The following is a 21,688-nucleotide window of genomic DNA, read 5'->3' as shown; positions in this document are numbered from 1 at the left end:
GTGTGATGTGATGAACAGGTTTGACCCAGACATAGTGACGATTTACAAAGCCAAGCCTTTTTTCCACATTCAGATTTCTTGTGTCAAGTTGGGCTTGGCCTGGTGACCCAAGACTCCACTCTCAGCATTGAAATTTCAGTCATCCTCTTGTCCATCTGCAAAGAATTAGACCTAAATTCCCTTCTATCACAGTCAGATGATAAGACATGAAGCAGTTTTAAAATCAATTGCGGCAGATGGATAAAGACTGGAGAAGGTGCTAGTGGCCAGGAGCACAACCAAGAGCACAATGGCCAACAACACAGAAAAAAGGATGAACAGCTTAAACATGTGTCTACATTTCAAATAATCAAACACGCTCACGAAATCATTAAACATTAAAACACCTGCAAAGGCACTCGCTCATGGTGGACGAATCAACATGGAGAATTTTTTGCCATTTGTAGACTCTTAACGGAAAAAGGACATCCATCCAAGTAGGAGTGTTTCGATATGTCTAACAACAAGAAGCCATTGCCCACAATGTTAAAGCTACGGTATCAAGGTGACTGGGAGCAGGCTGACATTGATGAAGGAGATCACTAATTATAGCAACAGAAAAGAACAAGTTCACCAAAAATATATTTTACGAAGAGTAATTCATATGACTTACGCAGATTACATAGATAAGCCAATGTTCTGAAATTTCCCTAACAAGCGTGAAGGATGCAAAAGAGAAGAAAAGTACTTTAACTATGAAAAGAAGCAAATCACTCAAAAATATTGAAGAACAACATGGCCTCTAGGAGTTGACAGTTGACCAGGTCAACTCACATACTCTAAAGGATCACCAGCTTTGATACCAATGGAGAATTTGCAAGAGAAAGTGTTGGGGGACAATAGGGTTTAAAGATCCCTCTCCCCTAATAAAAATGTAAAATATTCAAAATTACTCACATGTCCTTAATCCCATTAAACCCTAGGAATCTACTTTCTACAAAAAAAAAACAGTTTCCTAGAAACTAAAAATAACTAAATTAACTTGAAATAACAACTTCTAACAGTGAAGTACAAGCAATGATTTTTTATTTATGTTTTTGAAGAAGGATGTATAAACTATTAAACAAGCAATAAATTCACAAAAAAAAAAAATGAAGCCATTAACAGGAAAATTTACCCGGGTTCCAGACAGAAGTAGATCTGGATGAACAATTATAAGATTCTTTTCATGGTTCACAATACATTTTCCCTGTTCATCAAATTCCCCAATCACATTTACAGTATCCCCCGATCCAATGAGGCTATGAAACCTACAAGGAAAATGAACAAGTCATGATCCCTCTCCTCTAGTCTGGTTTCCTGAATAAAAAAAATCAAGAAAACACAACTGCAATATAAATAAATAAAAAATACACTTTAACGTATAGTGATAGAAAAACAGTTGAATAGTTTTGTCTTTTTACATTACTTGTAATCTCTAGAGTAGATATTATATTGCCGTACATGTTTAGATCCATCTCTGGTTCAAAGTTTGATGCAATTTCAGATGTATATTGGGCGATGAAAAAAGTAAGGAGAGAGAAAAGAGAGAGAGAGAGAGAGTTTCAAAAACATAGAGCTGCATTGGGGGTCGTGCATGACCCCTAACCTATTTATTAAAGAGATTTGGGCAGAATTAAAAAGATGCCCCTCACTTAAATGAAACCCTAATCTCCTTATATCTCCCATTCTACATGTCCTATATACATAAAAATTGGATCATAGAAATAATTCAACATAAAGAACAAGATTACATCAAATACATATGAATAAAGATAAAGTGAAACGACAAAAATACCCTTGTACTTGTTTTTCAACACTCCCCCTCAAGCTAGAGTGTATATGTCAAAGAGTTCCAGCTTGCCACAGAAATTCAAAAATCCATGCTTCCCCAATGTTTAGTGAAGACATGACCAAGTTGATCACCAGACCGCACATATGGGGTAGTCACCACTTTCTTCATCACTGCATCCAAAATGAAATGACAATCTACCTCTATTTGCTTCATTATCTCATGAAACATCGGATTGTTAGCAATGAAGATTACTGCCTAATTATCACAATACATAGTCATAGGATCCTTTTGATAGAAGCCTAACTCCTAGGCAACAAATTTCACCGACATTAACTCACTTACGAGGGTGGCCATCGCTCTATATTCACCTTCACCACTAGACCGAGCAACCACATTTTGTTTCTTACTCTTCCACATGATTAAGTTTCCTCCCTGAAATACACAATACTTCGTAGTTGATTTTCGATCAAGCTTGGAACCTACATAATCAGCATCAGAGAAAGCCTCAGTCCTCAAGTGATCATTAGGTCAAAAAGGAAGACCTTTTCTTGGTGCTCCTTTCAGATATCTTAAGATTTTCTATGCAACCTTTCGATGAATCTTAAATGGATGCTCCGTGAACTGACTCACTACAGACTAAAAATTTAATATCTAGTCTAGTAATTGTAGCGTATATGAGTTTGCCTATTAATCTCTGATATATTGTTTTATCTTTAAATTACGAACTTTGATCATCATGAAGATTACCTCCATAGGTGTATCAACTGGTTTAGCTCCCAAAAGTCCATACTCTTACAGCATGTCAATGACATACTTCCTCTAAGTCAAAGCAATTCCCTCCTTGCTTCTTGCAACTTTGATACCCATAAATTATTTTATTTGACCCAAATCTTTAGTCTGAGTGATTCGCCAAGTGTTATTTGACTTCTTCAATGCCTGATTTGTTACTCCCTAATAAGATGATATCATCTACTTACATCAATAAGACAGTAATAGCATCTGATTGTTTCATAATAAACAACGAATGATCACAGTGATTTCTAAGAAATCTCATGGACATAACGACTTAACTAAATTTTTCAAACCAAGCTTGTGGACTCTATTTTAAGCCATAAAGAGTTTTCTTGAGTTTAGTTACCTTATGCGTATCCCCCTGAGCAACATAACCCAGAGGTAGAGTGTTGAATTTATGGAAAAGAGAAATACTTCATTGACTTCATTAACTTATTATAATCAGAGTACATGAACCTCTATTTATAATAGAGGAAGGTAGTAGAGTCCGATTACAATAAAACTACATTTGTCCCAATTACACCCAAACTCTAACACATAAGGATAAGCCTTAGCATAATTAAATAACTCAATATAAATTGAAGACAAACATAACTCAAACTAAAACTCTTCTATGACGTGACCATAAGATAAAGATGTCCGCTCGTGGTTATCTTTGTGTCCTTGATCTTACAACCAGCTTATGGTTATCTTTGTGAGTCTTTCTTAATCTTCTAACTTATGTAATAAGGATGTCAGCACATGGTAATCATGGTGGGTCCTACTTCTTATGTGTTTAGACCCATCTTACAATACTCTTAGATATGTGGGTCTTCCTTAGTCGTGTGGGTTTGAGCCCATATTCCAACACTCCCCTTCAAGTTGGTGAGAGAGAACATCATGAACTCCTAGCTTGCTACAAATGGTGTACAAAATCTTTTTGTATAAAATGGCAATTCTCCACATCTTCCTACACTCCCCCTCACACTGTCAAACGCCTAGCAACTTCCCAGGAGGTCACCCATCCTAAGACTACTCTAGCCCAGGATCGTTTAACTTCAAAGTTCTTAGTCAGATACCTAGCCAATACAACCCGAAAAGACTATCCGTTTAAGGTGCGGAAAGCCAAGTACTTAACCCATCAGTGGACCAAGGGCGAACAAAACCTAACCCAGGTGGACCAGAACCACCTAGCTCTGACACCCACCGTTCCCGCTCCTTACCGCTCCCCGCGGGATTCGAACGGGGAACGTGGTGCCCAGCTCTGATACAATGTCAAACGCCTAGCAACTTCCTAGGAGGTCACCCATCCTAGGACTACTCTCGCCCAGGCTCGCTTAACTTCAGAGTTCTTAGTCAGATACCTAGTCAATACAACCCGAAAAGACTAGCTGTTTAAGATGCGAAAAGCCAAGTACCTAACCCATTAGTGGACCAAGGGCGGACGGAACCTAATCCAGGTAGACCGAAACCACCTAGCTCTGACACACGCTAGTGCTCTCTTCCATGAGACCCAGTTGGGCAATTCAGGGGGGTTATAACATAGAAGTAATGATAAGTTCCTCTATCATGGTTTTCCAACCGTGATATTTTTTGACAGGGTATTAAGTTCCTCCGTCATGGTTTCCCAACAGTGATATTTTTTTACAGGGCCCGTCATGGTTTCCCAACTGTGATATTTTTTGTCAGGGTATACTCCGTCATAATTTCCCCGTCGTGATATTTTTATAGGGTATTAAATTCCTCTGTCATGGTTTCCCAACCGTGATATTTTTTTATAGGGCTCGTCCTGGTTTCCCAACTGTGATATTTTTTTACAAGGCCCGTCATGGTTTCCGAACCGTGATGTTTTTTTACGGGGTCAAATAAATGATGATATGAGAAAGGATACCGAGGCCACCTTTTCTTCAATAATAATATCCCCAAAGAGACATAATAGTTGCAGCTGAATATAACACAACCATCTTCCAACACATATAATACGAACTAAAATAATAAATTTGTAGAAGGACCCATGAAATAATCATAATCCGATATAAATATTTTTTCTTAGATGCGGAAGTTTCATCTTTTGTGCTCCCCCTTTCTTGAATATTTTAGTCACATAAACTTATCCACAACATATGGAATAAAATACCTCTTTCTTTATAAGGACTATGGACACTATCTATCTCCACATTGGTATGATATTGTCCACTTTGGGCCTAAGTCCTCATGGATTTGCTCTTAGGCTTTACCCCAAAAGGCCTCATACCAATAAAGATAGTGTCCATACTTATATATCCATGATCCTCCCCACTTTTAATCAATGTGGGACTTTAGTTGTATACCTAACAATCCTCCCCTCAAACAAAGGACCATCAAGCCTCCCCTCAAACAATCATTTATCGTCCACTCTCTACCAACCCGGATTTTTCACTCCAATGCGTTGGAAGCACACACTTCACATGGAGTACCACTTGTCTCAAGAACACGCTCTATCCAGATCAACTCCTCTTCACCGTGTTGGAACCTGGACACGTCCATGAAGAATCCGGAGCACACCACCTGTCCAATAGAGCACATCCACAGATCCCTTCGTGATCTAATTCGAGGCTCACCACCTTCGTTCGGCATTCAGAGGATCCCATCTACCATGGCTAACTCCGGGGCATAGCTCTGATACCATTTGTAAGGACTATGGGCACTACCTTTCTCCACATTGGTATGATATTGTCCACTTTGGGCCTAAGCCCTCATAGATTTGCTCTTAGGTTTCACCCCAAAAGGTCTCATACCAATAGAGATAGTGTCCACACTTATATATCCATGATCCTCCCCACTTTTAGTCAATGTGGGACTTTAGTTGTATACCCAACATTCTTGTACTTCTACTTCTCCCTCTTAAGTTAGGAGGTAATGGCAGTGATCCCAGCTTGAACCAAATATCATAGATGCAGCAATAAGCCCAAATAACATAGATGTAGTAATAAGCCCTTAAACCAGGGAGAAATGAGATATTTTCCTGATATAGCAACTCAAACAGTGACGCAAAACAATCAGCTTAAATTCGGATTTTTCAATGCAACAGGATACCAGCATGACCTTTGATTCTTTCGATGTGAATATATCTTAAAATATAGATCAGATTGACATGAAACTTTTTCCTTCTGAAACTAGACTTAAATACTTTTCATCCAAGTATAACTTCTCTTCATTGTGGAGAATCATTTGTTGCGGTCCGAGAGAGGTTAGAGAAAAAACACTTGTAAGTGTGTGTGATTTCTCTTCTAAACTATTTCATCTTCATAGTGGATTACTATAGCGGCGGAAGACAGGACGTAGTCTCACCTTGAGGCGAACCTGTATAAATCTTGTTGTATTTTCGTGTTGGCTTTTTTTTCGTCCTTTACAATTATTATTATTGTTCTTGTTAGTTTGGAATTAGGGCATCTAATTCCTAACATTGTGCGCTCCCTTCCGTTTGAAGTATGAGATCTATTATCTTTTTATTCACACCTTAACTCCTCAAAGTACCTTTTTCTTTCATTTTGTGTATGATAAAATCACTTCAAAGCAATGCCTATAAACCCACTACCTAAAAGTATAGGAGTGTGCTCAACATCCAATTTGAGTCAAGTCTTTTATTCTTCACCCAAAAGGTGATTTGTGTTTGAGCTACCCTTAAAAAGTGAGTAGTTTCTTTGTTGTGCCCTAAAGTTGAGTTGTTTTTCCGTCATTGAAATTGAGCGGAATGTATTTCAAACTATGACTGTTTTGACTAGTATATGGAACTTTGTCGTACGAGTAGAAGTGATTTTTCTTCTCACACCATTATGTTGTGCAAGTTGGGTCTCTTGGTAAAGAACAAAGAGATCCCCAACTTGAGGGGGGGAAGTAGAAGAAAAAGTACAACAAAAAAGTAACCAACAATGAAGAATTTCATGTGTTGTGGTAATCAAGTTTTATATGGCTAGAATATCCAAGTAAGGGGGAGACAAGATGAGAACAAGATGAAGAATACAAGCAAGATGTGAATAAAAAGAAGATGAATCAAATCAAGGTAATCAAAAATTTCTTTTTCAAGCAAACAAGTTTTTTTACCAAGCACCAGTTTGAGGGGAAGTGTTAAAAGACACCCACGTGTGTAGGGGTGGCATGGCTAATAAATAAGGAGAATTTTCATAAAGATGGCATAGAATTATAATTATGCAAGTTGGTGTATGTCCTCTCTTGTCTTTTTCTTTTTGAAGCATGTAGCCCTAAGGGCATTATAGTCATTATAAACACCTTCACACAACTATAAATACAACCTCGAGGCATAGGGTAGAGCATTCAAGCCTCTTCCTCTTGGCTCAAATTCATCCATATACCTCTCTCTCTTTTCCTTTTCCTTCACTCCTTTGGTTTCTTTTCTCTTCTCTCCCAAGAGCGTAAGTTCTTCTCTTCTTCCCTTCCCTCGAAATCTTATATATTGTACCTAGAAATCAACAGTACTCTTCAATCTTACCCTTTTTCCAAATAGAATATAAAAAATAATGATTCTAAACATGTCTTCCTGCAAGTGAAGCACATGAACATTACTAGGTCAAGAATTTCCTAGAATTAAAGGTCATGCAAGACAATTGTTGCCACTAACCACCACCGCCACCACTAAAAAAAAACAGTTATGGTGTAGCTAGATAACAGCAAACACCACCATAAGGTCAACCAATTTTTTGTTTTTATTAAAGGTTGAAATGCCAAGTTAACAAAAGGGTTATTAGTGAGATTAATCCCAAGGGTTTCAAGCTTGGAAAAATCCTTTCATTATTAGCAATGGTGGGTGTATTAGTGTTTTTTTTCTTTTTTTAAATTGGATGTATAAGCTATTAAAAAGAGAAAGAAGAATACAAACACGACTACCTAGGCGGGCCTTCCTTCACAACAAGGTGTTGGAGCGAAATACCCAACTTAGCCTGGATGTCTGCCAAATGATTGGCAAAATGAGGTATGTGCTTCCAGTTATAGTTTAAAGAAGAAATTAAATATCAAATATCAAAATACATATCCCAATGTCGTCGTGGAGGTCGGTATGTGGGTGTATTAGTGTTATGTCATGTGTAATGTCCAATACATCTTATTTTTAATTTAGGGGAGGAGTTATGTAACATGTGACAGAGCTTAGGAGCATTACAGGCATTACATGTAATGCATAACATTTGATAGGCATCAGGTTTTGCAAAATACAAGTATTGGATTCCTATAAAGCTCACCTATGATACTTAGTAGGGAAAAGACAACGGGTCAATCATTTCAAGATGAACCATGACCCAACTTTAGTATGATATTAAAGCGGGCATTTGTTTCATTGGACCTAGTTCATAAACATTTAGGTTAACAATGTATTAGAACCGTCGTCTATTTGTTTAAGCCTACAAGTCAGTTGAGTGTTAGTGGGAATAATCCCATATATATTAAAGTTCAAAAGACCCTACGGTTAATGAAAAAAGTCTCCTTATTTCAACTAATCATTTTGGGATAGACTAAGACCCTTCTTTAACAAGACTCAATATGATAAGCAGCTGAACTAACTAATGTGACCCAAGCAAAGGCTTTGGAGGTGAGATCCAATTCAACCTAGTTCAACCAACTATTCAAACCATGGTTTCCCGGCCTGGTTGTCTCAAAGTCAGGAGGGGGGCGGTTGGCAGGCAGAGAATCGGACTCACCTCTTCTATTCTGGAGAATTCCCCCTCCCCAACAGACCTTGAGTTCAGCTCCTGAACTTACGTGACCTAAGACAGGTTTTTTTGTCTCCTAAGCAGTTCCTAATTCCAGGTAGGAAAACCTTGGTTCAGACATGATTATACAACACTAACCCAACCAGCCAAAAATGAAGCAGGCATACAAAAACATTTGACGCAAATTAATAACAAGACAGAAAAAATTACGTAGGTATGAGACATCTGAAGTACATACCATTGATCATGCAAATGCAAGAGCCGTTCTTCCCCAGTGAGTTCATTGAGTAGACGAAGAACCTATAAGCTTACCAGCGTTAACCACCTTGTCAAGAGTATTTAAGTCTGGTGAATCATCAAGAAAGAAAGAAAAAGACCTTGTAGGGGTATTGAGCATTTGCAGAATCAGCACCACCGCGCTTCTCAGTAACCTGAAGCAAAGTTCATCAGCAAAATATTCTTAGTCTTCAGGATGTTCAACTACCATTAAGGGAAAAAATCATCAGATAAAGATAAACAAACCTCTAAGACAAGAAAATTTAGACTAGACTTGCAGTCGCTGCTTTCTGCTGGAATTTTTTTCAAAACTTTTTTCAAATGATCAGCTTCCAAGGACATGTGATGCCTACCCTTTTCCTGATCCGTCAGTACATATGACTCATCACTGTTGATTGCAGCATCTTCAGTGATGACATCTTCCACTTGATCTAAGAGCTCAAGCAATGCCTATAACAAACACAACTGTCATTAAAATCATAAACATCAATGAGTAAATGTCTTGTTGCTTTATGGCAGAAGGAATGGAAGCACATATTAAACCTTGTGGCAAAATAGAGCAGTATCTACATGAGAAATGACAATTGTAATATTTATTTTCACAATGATGATCAAAAATGTGCTAGAATTAGTCATACTCAAGATGCATGTTGAAATTAAACACACTCAAAGGTGAGCTTAAACAACCTTCCTATGCAGTTTTGACCCAAGCTGATTGGAATCTCCTTTGTGACTGCCATCAGCAGACTGCACCCAAGAAAAGCATTAAAAAAGAAGAATGTTCATAAAGGTACTTGAAAGACCATCAACTAAAAACTATTTAGAAATGATAAGGTGGTGCTTCCACCAATAACTACTTGCTCCTTGGCAGTACCTCATCAGAGCAATACAGCATGGAAGGAGGAGTCATAAATGGAGTTTGCTGATTAGCAGTGCTGACAATGTTGGAGTCACCAGTACTTCCAGGACCATCATAGAAGATTGCTTCCATTTTGGTACCAACTTCTTGATATGAGACCATTTTGACCTTCACGATTGGAGATGTAAACACCCGCTGCAGCCTTCCCTCCGAAGAAGGAGGAGTCTGGAGCATAGACCATTACATTAAATGCCTCATCCGAAACAAAATGAGCAGGTATTGGGTATGCATCATAGCCATGAGATACCTCCATATTTTAATTGTCGCCAGATTTCTTTTGCACCTGGTGATTTAAGCATCTCATGGAACGAAGACTGCCTAATCTTCTCAAACAAGACCATAAAGGAGAACAAAAAGAGTTGTCAACTTGAACTATGTTATTTCTTTGATTGGCCCACCGTCACCTTCAATTTTAAGAAGTCAGGGTGTGTTCTCGCCATGTGCTACTAGCAATTCTTAATGACTTTGGTTCATAAGTTGCTAACAATGGCGTTCTTGCTAAAGAATCACCTTGAAAAGAAACATAGGATATTTATGACATATACGGCTCCAAAACCGCATGTAGTCCCCAACTGAGAAACAGAATCACATGTTCATCCTAAAAAGCAGCTTTGCCCCCTCAAAAAATGCAGCTTAAAATAGTAAAGAAAAAAATAGTGATGGAGAAGATGCCGTACTTTTTTCTGAGAACACAATCGAAGACTGGAAACAGAGCGATTTGAGGCATCTGAAAGCATTCCCATCAACTCAGGCAATTGTTTGGTAACAGACCGCAGACGCTCGTTCACCGGAGAAATCTTCCATGTGACCTCATCACCCCCATCGTCCTGGCTCTGCTTTATCAGCTGTCACATTCACCACAAATTTCCGTCATCAGAAATCACCGAACTAATTATGCCACAACAAACCCCAAACAAAAACATGTCAAACCCAACCATTCCAGGAGAGAACTTGAATCTTTTCACCGACACCGCCTTGGTGATTTCTGGAGAAACTTCTGATGCATGTTCTTCGACTTGGGTGACCAGACGTGCAGCATTTTTCGGTAGATTTTCCAGTGGAGTAGTTGCAACAGGTTTGTCTGAATCACCGGGCAAGGAATTGGAGACATCTTCTGGGGGTTGAGAAGCCTGTGCTACGGACTGCGAATGGCGTTCGAAGAAATGTTGGATCCCGAACTTGGAAGGCTGAGAGTTCTGGTGATGATTCGACTTCTTAGAGGAGGAAGAAGCTCGCTTTCTGGGACCCATTAGGACTGGTTTCAGGCTTACGTTATCAGGTTCGTGGCGGCTATTGTTCCCATCTGATGCAAATCATGGCATCGGTAAGCGCTGTGAACGCTGTGAACGCTGAGGAAGCGCAACGTCTGTCTGGCACTTTTGCTTCTCCCGCCCAATTTTAATGTGGGAAGGCCTTTTGAGGAGGGAACCTGGCGAACGTCATTTTACTAACATGACACTTGTGAAAAGTCGTGAATCGGGATTCAACCAACTCGGGTTCCGGGAAATCCGAGTTCGATCAGGCTAGTCAATCGAGTTGAGAGTTACAACTATGTAAAGCTTACAGAAGTTGATCGGGTCATCTTCTGTCAATCCAACACCATCTTCATATTCTTGTAGAACGATGATATAATCATCTGAAATCGTATTTCTCCTCTCCTTAGGAGATCTATTTAATGACACGAATTTGTTCTAAAGGTGGTGTTTGAGGAAGAATCTTATTGTTGTCTTGATTTGGAATAATGTAAGGAATAGGAGCGTGAACATTGTCCTCTAGTGTCTGAACTGTTTCTTGAACAACAATAGGTATGAATACCTGATCAATGTCAATAATAGATTTTTCTTCAAATACAACATTCTTTATATTTTATTCTCCTCCAAACTCAATATCTTCAAAGAATCTCACATTTCCCGTTTCAATTAAAGATCTTGATGTGGGATCACAAAACTTATAGCCTCGAAAGCCTTTAACGTAACCAATGAAATAACAGTTAACCATTATTGAATCCAGTTTTCTTTCAAGTAACCTATCAGGTCGTGCCGTAGCTAGACAACCCTAAATGTGTAAGTGTCTAATGCTAGGCTTCTTGCATGTCCAAAACTCATAGGGGGTTTTAGCAACTACTTTGTTTGGTACCTATTAAAGATGTACATTGCGGTTTTTAAAGCTTCTCCCCGAAATGACTCTGGCAAAGGGGAATGATTGATCAGACTCTTTACTATATCCTTAAGTTCGATTTCGTCACTTTGCAACACTATTCATGTTGGGTTTGCCCAACCTGGTGTATTGCGAAACAATTCTATAATTTTTTAAGAAAATCGCGAAGGGTCCTAGACATTGTTCTCTTAATCCATCATATCTAATGTAATATTCACCACCATGGTCAGATTTGATATCCTTTATTTTCTTTCCAAGTTGAAGTTCAACTTTAGCTTTGAAATACTTGAAGACGTCCAGGGATTGTGACTTCTCATATATTAAATATAGGTAAATGAATCTAGAGTAATCGTTGGCTTCTCATATATTATATATAGGTAAACGAATCTAGAGTAATCGTCTATGAACGTAATGAAGTATTGTTGTCCATTCCATGAAGTTGTGGGGAATGGACTACAAATATCTGTATGTATAAATTAAAAACGTACTTGGGATACTACTTCTTTATGTATCCGGACTTCTTGTAGAAGTAGCAGGTAAATTCTTCATCTTGCTTCTTCTATTTCTTTTTAAAAAAATATTTCTTATTCTAAAAATATATTTCCACAACATCCTCTCTTCCTCTTCTTATTCTAAAAATATCTTTCTGCAACATCCTCTCTTCTTAGAAGTAGCAGGTAAATTCCTCAGTTTTGCTTCTTCTATTTCTTATTAAAAAATTATTTCTTATTCTAAAAATATTTTTCGGCAACATCTTTACCTCTTTTCTTCTTCTTGTTTTGAAAAGAAATATTTCTTCTTCTTATTCTAAAAATATCTTTCCGCAACATCCTCTCTTCTTAGAAGTAGCAGGTAAAATCCTCATATTGCTTCTTCTATTTCTTATTAAAAAAATATTTCTTATTCTAAAAATATCTTTCCGCAACATCCTTACCTCTCTTCTTCTTCTTTTGAAAGAAATATTTCTTATTCTAAAAATATCTTTCCGCAACATCCTTACCTCTCTTCTTCTTCTTGTTTTAAAAAAAAAATATTTCTTATTCTAAAAATATTTTTCCGCAACATCTTTACCTCTCTTCTTCTTCTTGTTTTGAAAAGAAATATTTCTTATTCTAAAAATATCTTTCCGCAACATCCTTACCTCTCTTCTTCTTCTTGTTTTAAAAAATCGAGGCCAAGTGAACACTTTCATTTCCGCAACATCCTTACCTCTCTTCTTCTTCTTGTTTTAAAAAATCGAGGCCAAGTGAACACTTTCATTTCCGCAACATCCTTACCTCTCTTCTTCTTCTTGTTTTAAAAAATCGAGGCCAAGTGAACACTTTCATTTAGGGACCATTTATCCTTTATCCTTTTGAGTGTTATAACTCACAAATTGCCGAACTCATAGGGACCATTTATCCGAAACACTTTCATTTATCCTCACGAATTGCCGAAACACTTTCATTTATCCTTTTGTTATAACTCACGAATTGCCAAGCTCAAAGTGAACACTTTCACTTCATTTATCCTCACAAATTGCCGAAACACTTTCATTTATCCTTTTGTTATAACTCACGAATTGCCAAGCTCAAAGTGAACACTTTCACTTTGGGACCGTGACCGAAGCCAAAGTGAACACTTTCTTTTAGGGACCATTTATAGTGTTATAACTCACAAATTGTCGAGCTCAAAGTGAACATTTTCATTTAGGGACCATTTATCTTTTTGAGTGTTATAACTCAAAAATTAAAAATTGACCATTTATCCTTTCGAGTGTTATAACTCACAAATTGCCGAGCTTAAAGTGAACACTTTCATTTAGGGACCATTTATGTTATAACCGAAGGACCATTTATCCTTTTGAGTGTTATAAAACACTTTGAATTGAATGACCATTTATCCTTTTGAGTGTTATAAAACACTTTGAATTACCCAATTATTTTGAGTGCTATAAAACACTTTGAATTGCCCAATTATAAGTCACTTTGAATTGCCCAACATATGCAAGAAGTGATATCAAACTAAGTGCACGATTAAATTAACACGCCCACCGCAGAGGAGGGGGGCAAGAAGGGCGAAGCGTCGTCCAGCCACAGAGCGGGCAGGAGGGACGACGATTGTTCATGGCGTCGATGCTATGTGCTTCGCTCTCCACAGAATTACTCAGTTCCAAATAAATCCCAATAATCGGGTTCCCATAATTTCTTAATTAGGGTTCCGGTTCCAAGAAATATGGGTATCATGCACAATTGGCCCAAATTAGATTAGAAACGTGACGTTCCTAAGACATGAAGGATCGGATGACGAGAAAATTACAGAAATGTGATCACTGTAATCAGCTCCCAATTAACACGACTGACCCATTACCGAACAGTACTAGAGACCCGACGAAACCATCTACAATTTTTAAATAAAACCGGAAAAAAGCGAAAAAACATAGACAGAAGAAACAGATTCAAATGCGCATGCAACATCCAATATTTAAAAGAGCCCTCGCAAGTCGCAACCAGAGCAGATTCTCCGGAGCTCAAGTAGTAGTCATCTGCTGGCCATAGTGCTCCGCTCGCTCCCTGATCTCCCGGACCTTGCTCGTCAGAGCCATCCGTGCCTGCTCCAGCTGATCTGCCCCCACCGGATGCTTTCCGGTCACGTACTTGTATATCCACGACAGCACCGAGAGCGCGGCCACCCCGAAGCCCCCTGACGACAGAAACCCAGCACCGATGAGGCACACCGCGATGATAGCAGGAACCAGCACCGGGCTGAATATCACCAGCAGCGGCGTCACCAGAGTGAGCCCAACCACAGTTCCTGCCAGCGTCAGTCCCGACAGCACCAGCATGGAACCACCCAGGGTGACGGCAGTCGCCGCCTTGACTGCCTGGTAAGATTTGGGCTGCTGTTGCTGCTGATACTGACCCTCCGCCATTGGAACGAAATCCAGAGCAAGCGAAATGAAGAAGCAGACGATTTTTCCGGCCTGTGGCCGTAGAGTCGGAACAAAGAAGAGACTTCGCTTCAGTCCGCGTGATAAGGGAAGAGGATCGAAGGCTTATATAAAAGAGAAGGGGAGGACGCGTGGAGAAGTACGTAGCTCGGTGAGGCACGTGCCTGTGGTTTTTCTGATGCAGGGCTCTGCATGTTGGCGGCTCCGGCGTGTGTGGGACGCGTGCCCCTAGGGATGCACGAAGGAGCCCACAGTTTCCTCTCTGTCCAAAACAAGGAACGGAAAGTATCTTAGCCGTTTGTTTCTTCACTTCTATGTAATTTTAAAAAAATATACCTCCTTATATAATACATGATTAAATTATAAACATTGCCTAAGCTAGAGATCACTTAATTATATGATTAATGAATATTTTTCTTACATTGATTATGAAATTGTTTGCTCTTTGCTTCAAATAAATCATAAACTGCTCATTAAACTCAACAATCAGCTCAAATCTCACCGACTATGACTTTCTCTTTTGCGGTTTGAACATGCTTAAATCTATTTCAAAAGGATCCCAATGTCATCCAATTTGTGGCCAATTATAATTTTTTTTTACAAGACTTACACATAGAGAGTATCTACCTAGATTTAACCCAATTTTATAGCTAATGCAAATGGTAGATGATTTTGCTAGTAGTTTTACATTAAGGGGGGGTTAGTCCACAATGAAGCGGAATGAATTCCCCCCACATTATATAGTTCATTAAAAATTGGCATTAGTGTAGAAAGAATTGAATTGAAGTGAGATTACACCATTTCATTCGCTCAGGCAAAAACGGGAGAAAGTTGATTCCTACCTATTTTGCGAATCATCAACTATCCTTGTGCGACGCCTATTGCTTCTACCCCCAATAGGAAAAACATTTCTCCTCATTCTCCTCTCCCTCTCCCTCTCCCTCAGCCTTCGTCTCCCGATGATTTTTTTCGCCCTATCTTCTTCTCCCTCCCCCGTCGGCCTTCCTCCCTCTCGACCTCCGTCGCAGAGCACGAGAGGCCGAGCCTCTCGGATTCTCTTCTCTTTTGGCCTCCCTCTTTTCAATCCCCCCCAGGTCGGCCTTCCTCCCTCTCTTCTCCCTCTCGACCTCCGTTGCAGAGCATGGGAGGCCATCCTCTGTCATAGAGCCTCTCAGCTTCCCGCCTTCTCTTCTCTCTCAGCCTCCCTCTTTTCTCCCTCTCGGCGTACCATCAGAGCGTCGTCATTGCCCGCTAGCTCGCCGCTGAGGAAGACGACGTGAGGGAAGACGATGTTTAATTTTTCCTAAGTTAGGAAAAATTAAACCATCGTCATAATTGGTTTAATCATCCAATTAATAACACCATTAATTTTTCATTTTTTGTTAATATATTATTAATTAATCATATGTAAAATATATATTATGTTATCGATAAATTAATATATTTATTTATTTATTATGTATTTTATATTTTGTATTAAAATAGTGAGTTTTAATTTTAAACTATATCTTATGTTATTACAAAATAATTTATTTTTTTATTATATTCACTTATGTTATTTTTAAATTCTTTATTTATTTTAAATAATTTATTCTAGTCACACGTAATTAGTATATTAATTTATAATAAACTGTAATCATTAATTGGTTTAATTATCCAATTGCTATAATTAATTAAACCATTAGGTTTATTTATTATATTCTCTTATGTTATTTTTTAATTTTTTTATTAATTTTGTATAATTTATTCTAGTCACACGTAATTATTGTATCATTATGTAATATAATATAATTTTTTATTAATTAAGATATTAATATATTCTAATACTACACGTTAAATCACTTATAAGTGTAGTAACCACGTTTATTTTGGTTAATTATATGTTTAAGTATATGTTCTATTTAAGTATATTATAAAAGGTTACTCATTCTCTTCTTTATATCATATTTTTTATTTGGGGGCACTAACAATGGAATCTGTTTTCTAGCCACTTGAACTCGTCTACACTAACACTCAAACATGAGTTGAAGTTGAATCAATTTATTTCACTTCAATTCAATTATTTACTTCAATTCAAGTTCATTGTGGACTACCCCCCCTAAGTATGTTCAAGATCTTATATGAAAGAGTTTTACATCACTCTTACAATAAAAAGTCTCATAGAGCCATAATTAATAAGGTGAAGTATTACAGGAATCTCACAGGAGGTCTCACAGAATAGTCTAAGTTAAAGTAATTTTAGTTATGTTAGTCTTTTATTTATGTTCAGTTATTCAATTATTTTAAGACTTATCATTTAGTATTTAACTTTGGGTGTAACTGGGATAATAGAGGCTCGTTATACTCAAATTACATTAAATCAATGAAGTTTTTCATTTTTTCCAGAAATTCAATAAAGTTGAGGTTTTAATTAATAAAATAATTAATAATTTTAGCCTATTGAAAAGGGAAACTACACGGAAAAGACACACTTTGTCTTTTTGGCTCTCATTTTGATTAATAAATGATTGGAGATCTAATATTGCAAGATTCATACAACATTTTGTTGTAGACATAGACTGAAGTATCCTTATTTTTAACTTGTACTATTATTATTATCTTGTTGTAGACATAGACCAAGTCATACCCATTAGTTAAGATTTCCATGTTACGTCAAAGGTAATAATAATGTGTCAGGTTTGAGAGGCACGATATTCCCTTAGGTTATCATTGATTAAGCCATAAGGTTAGATTTTGGCTCTTAGGCAGTTGTAAATTAGTTTATTTATATTTTTTTTGTCTCTAATATTGTCACTTTTGAGATTCAGCAAGGCTGGTTACAATAGAGGCCATGCAAGAAACTTTTGTTATTGTTGAAGGTTCTTTCCCCCTTTCTCTAGTATATTTGCTCGTGAAGTTCAAATTTGATGGAAAGCACTCCATAAATACCCTTGTTTGTGGTGACTCAAGAATGATGCTGAATTATTTAGCAATCCAGTAGCTCATGGTATTATTGTAAGAGTTATTTTACTCACTGGAAAATAGCCTTATTGAAACTGGTAACCACTCATGGTTTTGAGAAGTAGGCTAATTATGTTAGTTATTGTTTTAGATTGCTAGAAGATCTCTTGTAAATGGTGGGTATTTATTGTCATTTGAGTAAACTTGGCAAATATTGATCTATATACTTTTATGCTGTTTAGACTAGGGTTGTTAACAAAAAATCATTTGGAACGATATAAGATCTATTGAACAATATGTTAATTCAAGAATTGTGACATTATTTATTCGTGGTGGTAAAATCTGACGTGTCTCTCTTAAATAATTCCAGTGATAGCTCTCCAATGTATTTTAAGTACTTCACTTTCATGGACGCTACGATTATAATAGTGCACAATGTATTTGAGTAAAAGAATCAATCTATTTTGGACTATGTAGCAAAACAATGATAGAAGAGCCAAATGGTAGCTTCCAGGATGCCCTTTATAGGGGAAGAAATTTGATCTGTAACAATTCTAGTATATATAGTGGTGGATCGACTCAAATCAGTTATTCCATTGTTGTTGAGGCAACTACAGATAGATATTCTCGAGTTGAGATGGTGACCATGATAATATGCTTTTGTTTCTTATTTGTGACTTCTACAATGCTTCTTGTTGTTATACATTATTTGTTTAAAAAAACAACAACGCTTCTTGTTAATTCCTTTGTTTGTGCCTACAACATGCTATAAGGACCTTTCTTGACTCTTTAGATTTAATCTCCATGGCATTGACTGAGAATAGTGGGCTCCAACCAAAATATATACTTTCTGAAATCGTGTAATTTTTTATGTTTTATACTACTTGTACTTGGATCTTGTTTGTAAAATGGGTATTAGGAGGAAACCATTGGTGTGCTTATGGATACTTACTCTGAAATGATAAATGTAATTATGAAGACACATATTTCTCTATTTGCATACCAGTTGATTGTTGTATGTATTTGTTATTTTCTCTATTTGTAGACTAGTTGATTATTGTATGTATTTTTTTATTGCAATAAGCAAACCAGAGAGCTAGAAGTACCGATATCTTGTGTAACCAACTCAATAATAATAGAGCACTCAAGTTTATTTCATCGTGAAGGAACCTGACTGATAATAGACCACTCAAGTATCTTGACAACCTGAGACCAACTGGTGCTGAAACAACTGACGTAGCCAATGCCTTTTTGGATGGTACTTATTTTTTGAGAGATAAATTACGTGAATGATACTTTGTAATAGAAGTTGATGTGGGTATAGATTGGAAGCAAGTGCTTTTTGAAAGGTCTAATCCACTAGCATTGGAGTTGAAACTAGAGCATGGGATAAAAACAATGCAATCATTCCATTTTGAGAAGGCTATTAATGCAGTCTATAACTTATTATACATAAGACTTAGAGGCCTAATGGATAAGGTCGGTTTAATTGAAGAATTTGGGTTCAATTCCAACAAAGTCGTTTATTTTCTATTGGTTTCTACATGTATTAGGTATCTATCCTCTTTTCATCAATTTTTCTAATTGAGTAGCCATTTCATGTATCCATCTCCATGTGTAATACATCCTTGTATTAAAAAGAAAGGTGCCGATTTATTTATGAATTTATTAGGTGATATTGTTATTTTTTTTTGTAGCATTGGATGTATTTTTGTAATTTAAGAACTACAACTCTCAGGATTGGATGCTTTGCATAACTAGAATCTCTTGGTCACAATTGCAAACTTTGACTAACAATTAATCAAATTGTGAACTATCTAGTTTTGGAGATAATTTTACAGGCATAACTTATTTTCCTGGGCATTTTTGTTGTTACAAAAGTTGTGTTTGAGAGACTTGGGGACTTTGATGCTAGTTTTGGTTTTCATCAACCATACGGAGAGAGCGAGAGAGAGGAACTTTATGAATCCATAATACAACCATAAAAGTTGGTATTCATTTGTCTCTCAGTTTCATGAGAGTCAAACAATTCTCTATTTCACAATAGTTGAGACAAAATGGTTTGCATTTTTAAACAACTCATGACAACTACAAAAGTGACAATTACACAACACAAATTAATACATGTGGTGAACTTAGCTGACTTGAAGATCAATTATATGTACACGGTAAGCTTCATCTCTAGCTCTTTCCTAACTAGCTTTTTTGGTTTGCTAAATCAGGTAACTCAGATACCCCTCCATAGACAAGACCTTGAGTACCGTTTTTGACAGCAGGGTCTCTTGGTCCACTAAGGGTTGTGTTCTTCTCATACATTTTTTTTCTTTAGTGCAACCTGTTTCTATAGGATGACATTTAGCTTCTTGTGGTAAAGAGTTTGGCTCTAGAGCATTAGTATGCCCTAAGGATGGATGGGTTCCTCTACTACAGTTCTTGTTTTTGGTTTGGATATGGATTTTCCATTCCCCTTAACTACAAACAACTCAAGCCACAAAAAAAAGAACAAAAGAAAAAAGACCTATAAAACATTATTTAGCCAAAAGAATAGCACATCATGCCCAAAGAGGGAGTTGGCTGAAGAAAGATATCATCCGGAGATTCTAAGCCTAGATTTCTAAAATGCCTTTTACCATGATTATTAATTCATAGGCACTTTCGGCTTTTCCAATGGATATTCAAGAGAGGCTAAGAGATATGCCATTATTTTATGTATTATGCAATGAAATGTCGCTCTAATACAAGATCTTAGGGACTACATCTTGAAAACATTTGAGACAAGCATTTATTCACCTCATGGACCTTGACGGTCATGGCAAATTCAAGTAGCTCTAACATAGTTCTACAGTCAGTGTCTTGTAGAGGAGAAGAAAAAACAATCAATCCTACTTGTATGGGAATGAGATGAAAAGTAAGTAGTCTTACTAGTTCAACTTTGAAAAGGGAATTGGAAACATACATTTTCTTTATAAAAAAATAAAAAATGATGTTTTAGCTGCATTTGCCATGGACAATAGCAAAGTAAGAAATTTTCAAATAGGAGAAAAGATACATTAAAAAGAAAATGTGAAGGTCTAAATAGCTAACAAGTCATGAAAACCAGCAACATGGATCTGGGTGGATTCAAGCCACCACCCTCAAAGGCAAAGGATATGTTTGATTACCAACTGTTCAGTTTCAGTTTCTAAGGATTTTTTTATTTATAGCAAACTGTTCAATTTCAGGTTTTTTTGGTATATGAAACTGTTCAGTTTCAGTTACTAAGCGCTCAAAGGCGTCCAATGATGGCGCCCAGCAGGAATCCGAACTTCGCGGATCCTTATAAAGCGGCCAATGCGCTGCCTTTTGCCATCTAATCGATTAGTTAAAACCCAACGTTTGAATTAAATAAAAATCCACCAGATCCGTGCCAACGGACAGCTTGAAGGAGAAAAGATAAAGAATGACATTCTATGACGAACCACTGATCAAATGAAGGACAAATGGTGCGTTGTTTAATCGGAAAACAAGGCCGCGATCCTTTCTGCAAGGCTCTTCAATCCTTCCTGATGCCCTCGTGGCTGGCAATTCCATTAAAGAAATCCGGCTTTTGCTCTGCAATGTCGCTCTTTTGGACATACGCCCGACAGGAGATTGTGAGCCGTAATTTACATATCGTATTGGGCAGTTCATTCGATTCGTTAAACAAGACGAACAACGTCCAAATTCGAGGGAAGTATGCGGAACCCCGTACGAAATGATCCTTTTAGCCGTACTGGGTGGGAATGGATATCCTCGGATCGAGGGATCATAGGCACAGCAGCAGCAGCAAGAACAGTGAAGCGTACTACCGTCAGCAAACGAGGGACAAAAAGGGTGCTTCGCTTTTCATCGACCGGGGAATAAGAAACCAGCAAGAGCAGCAGCAGCAGCAGCAGCAGGCATGGTATTTGTTTCAGCTTCGCGTTTCTAATCATCCGTCTCGTTCGTCGCTCTACCGAATATCCATCCATCACTGCAGAGCTCAGAGACGGATACGCAGACAAGAACACACAGAAGTTGTCCACATCCAATTGATTCGCATGTTTTTTTGTGGGGATTGAGCCATTGATAAGACTCCACTGCCTTGGAAAGCTAAAGAAAAACCAATAATAATAATAATTAAACAGCTCAGTCGAATCAAAATTAAGACATGTAAATCATAA

At 37.5% G+C, this 21,688-nt stretch overlaps 2 protein-coding genes across 2 annotated transcripts in view; both read right to left on the bottom strand.

Annotated features, from left to right (window-relative positions):
• Nucleotides 1-10,798, bottom strand: part of LOC137948178 (DNA replication ATP-dependent helicase/nuclease JHS1) — a 47,915-nt gene extending 37,117 nt beyond the window's left edge. The window contains exons 1-8 of the mRNA XM_068794161.1: nucleotides 10,417-10,798; nucleotides 10,159-10,326; nucleotides 9,437-9,646; nucleotides 9,250-9,309; nucleotides 8,809-9,012; nucleotides 8,664-8,717; nucleotides 8,525-8,586; nucleotides 1,157-1,289 (exon numbers count right to left, since the gene is read on the bottom strand). Of these exons, the coding sequence (XP_068650262.1) occupies nucleotides 1,157-1,289; nucleotides 8,525-8,586; nucleotides 8,664-8,717; nucleotides 8,809-9,012; nucleotides 9,250-9,309; nucleotides 9,437-9,646; nucleotides 10,159-10,326; nucleotides 10,417-10,731 (1,206 nt within the window). The 5' untranslated portion in view covers nucleotides 10,732-10,798. The remainder of the gene's footprint in view (nucleotides 1-1,156; nucleotides 1,290-8,524; nucleotides 8,587-8,663; nucleotides 8,718-8,808; nucleotides 9,013-9,249; nucleotides 9,310-9,436; nucleotides 9,647-10,158; nucleotides 10,327-10,416) is intronic.
• Nucleotides 10,799-14,036: 3,238 nt separating this feature from the next.
• LOC137949055 (oleosin L-like) lies at nucleotides 14,037-14,549 on the bottom strand. Its single transcript, XM_068795319.1, has one exon. It carries the CDS (start codon nucleotides 14,547-14,549, stop codon nucleotides 14,148-14,150), a length of 402 nt encoding a protein of 133 aa, XP_068651420.1. The 3' UTR covers nucleotides 14,037-14,147.
• Nucleotides 14,550-21,688: the final 7,139 nt, after the last annotated feature.

The sequence above is a fragment of the Aristolochia californica genome, unplaced genomic scaffold (genome assembly GCF_029961685.1).
Source record: "Aristolochia californica isolate CCGP_79_NKW_82.1479 unplaced genomic scaffold, dmAriCali1.0.hap1 SCAF_13, whole genome shotgun sequence".
NCBI lineage: Eukaryota > Viridiplantae > Streptophyta > Magnoliopsida > Piperales > Aristolochiaceae > Aristolochia > Aristolochia californica.
The sequence above is the reverse complement of the archived record's forward strand: the minus strand, read 5'-3'. Positions and strand labels throughout refer to the sequence as shown.

Bases quoted from the DNA above. Each gene is read 5' to 3' on its own strand.
- LOC137949055 (XM_068795319.1), bottom strand. From the start codon at position 14,549: ATGGCGGAGGGTCAGTATCAGCAGCAACAGCAGCCCAAATCTTACCAG.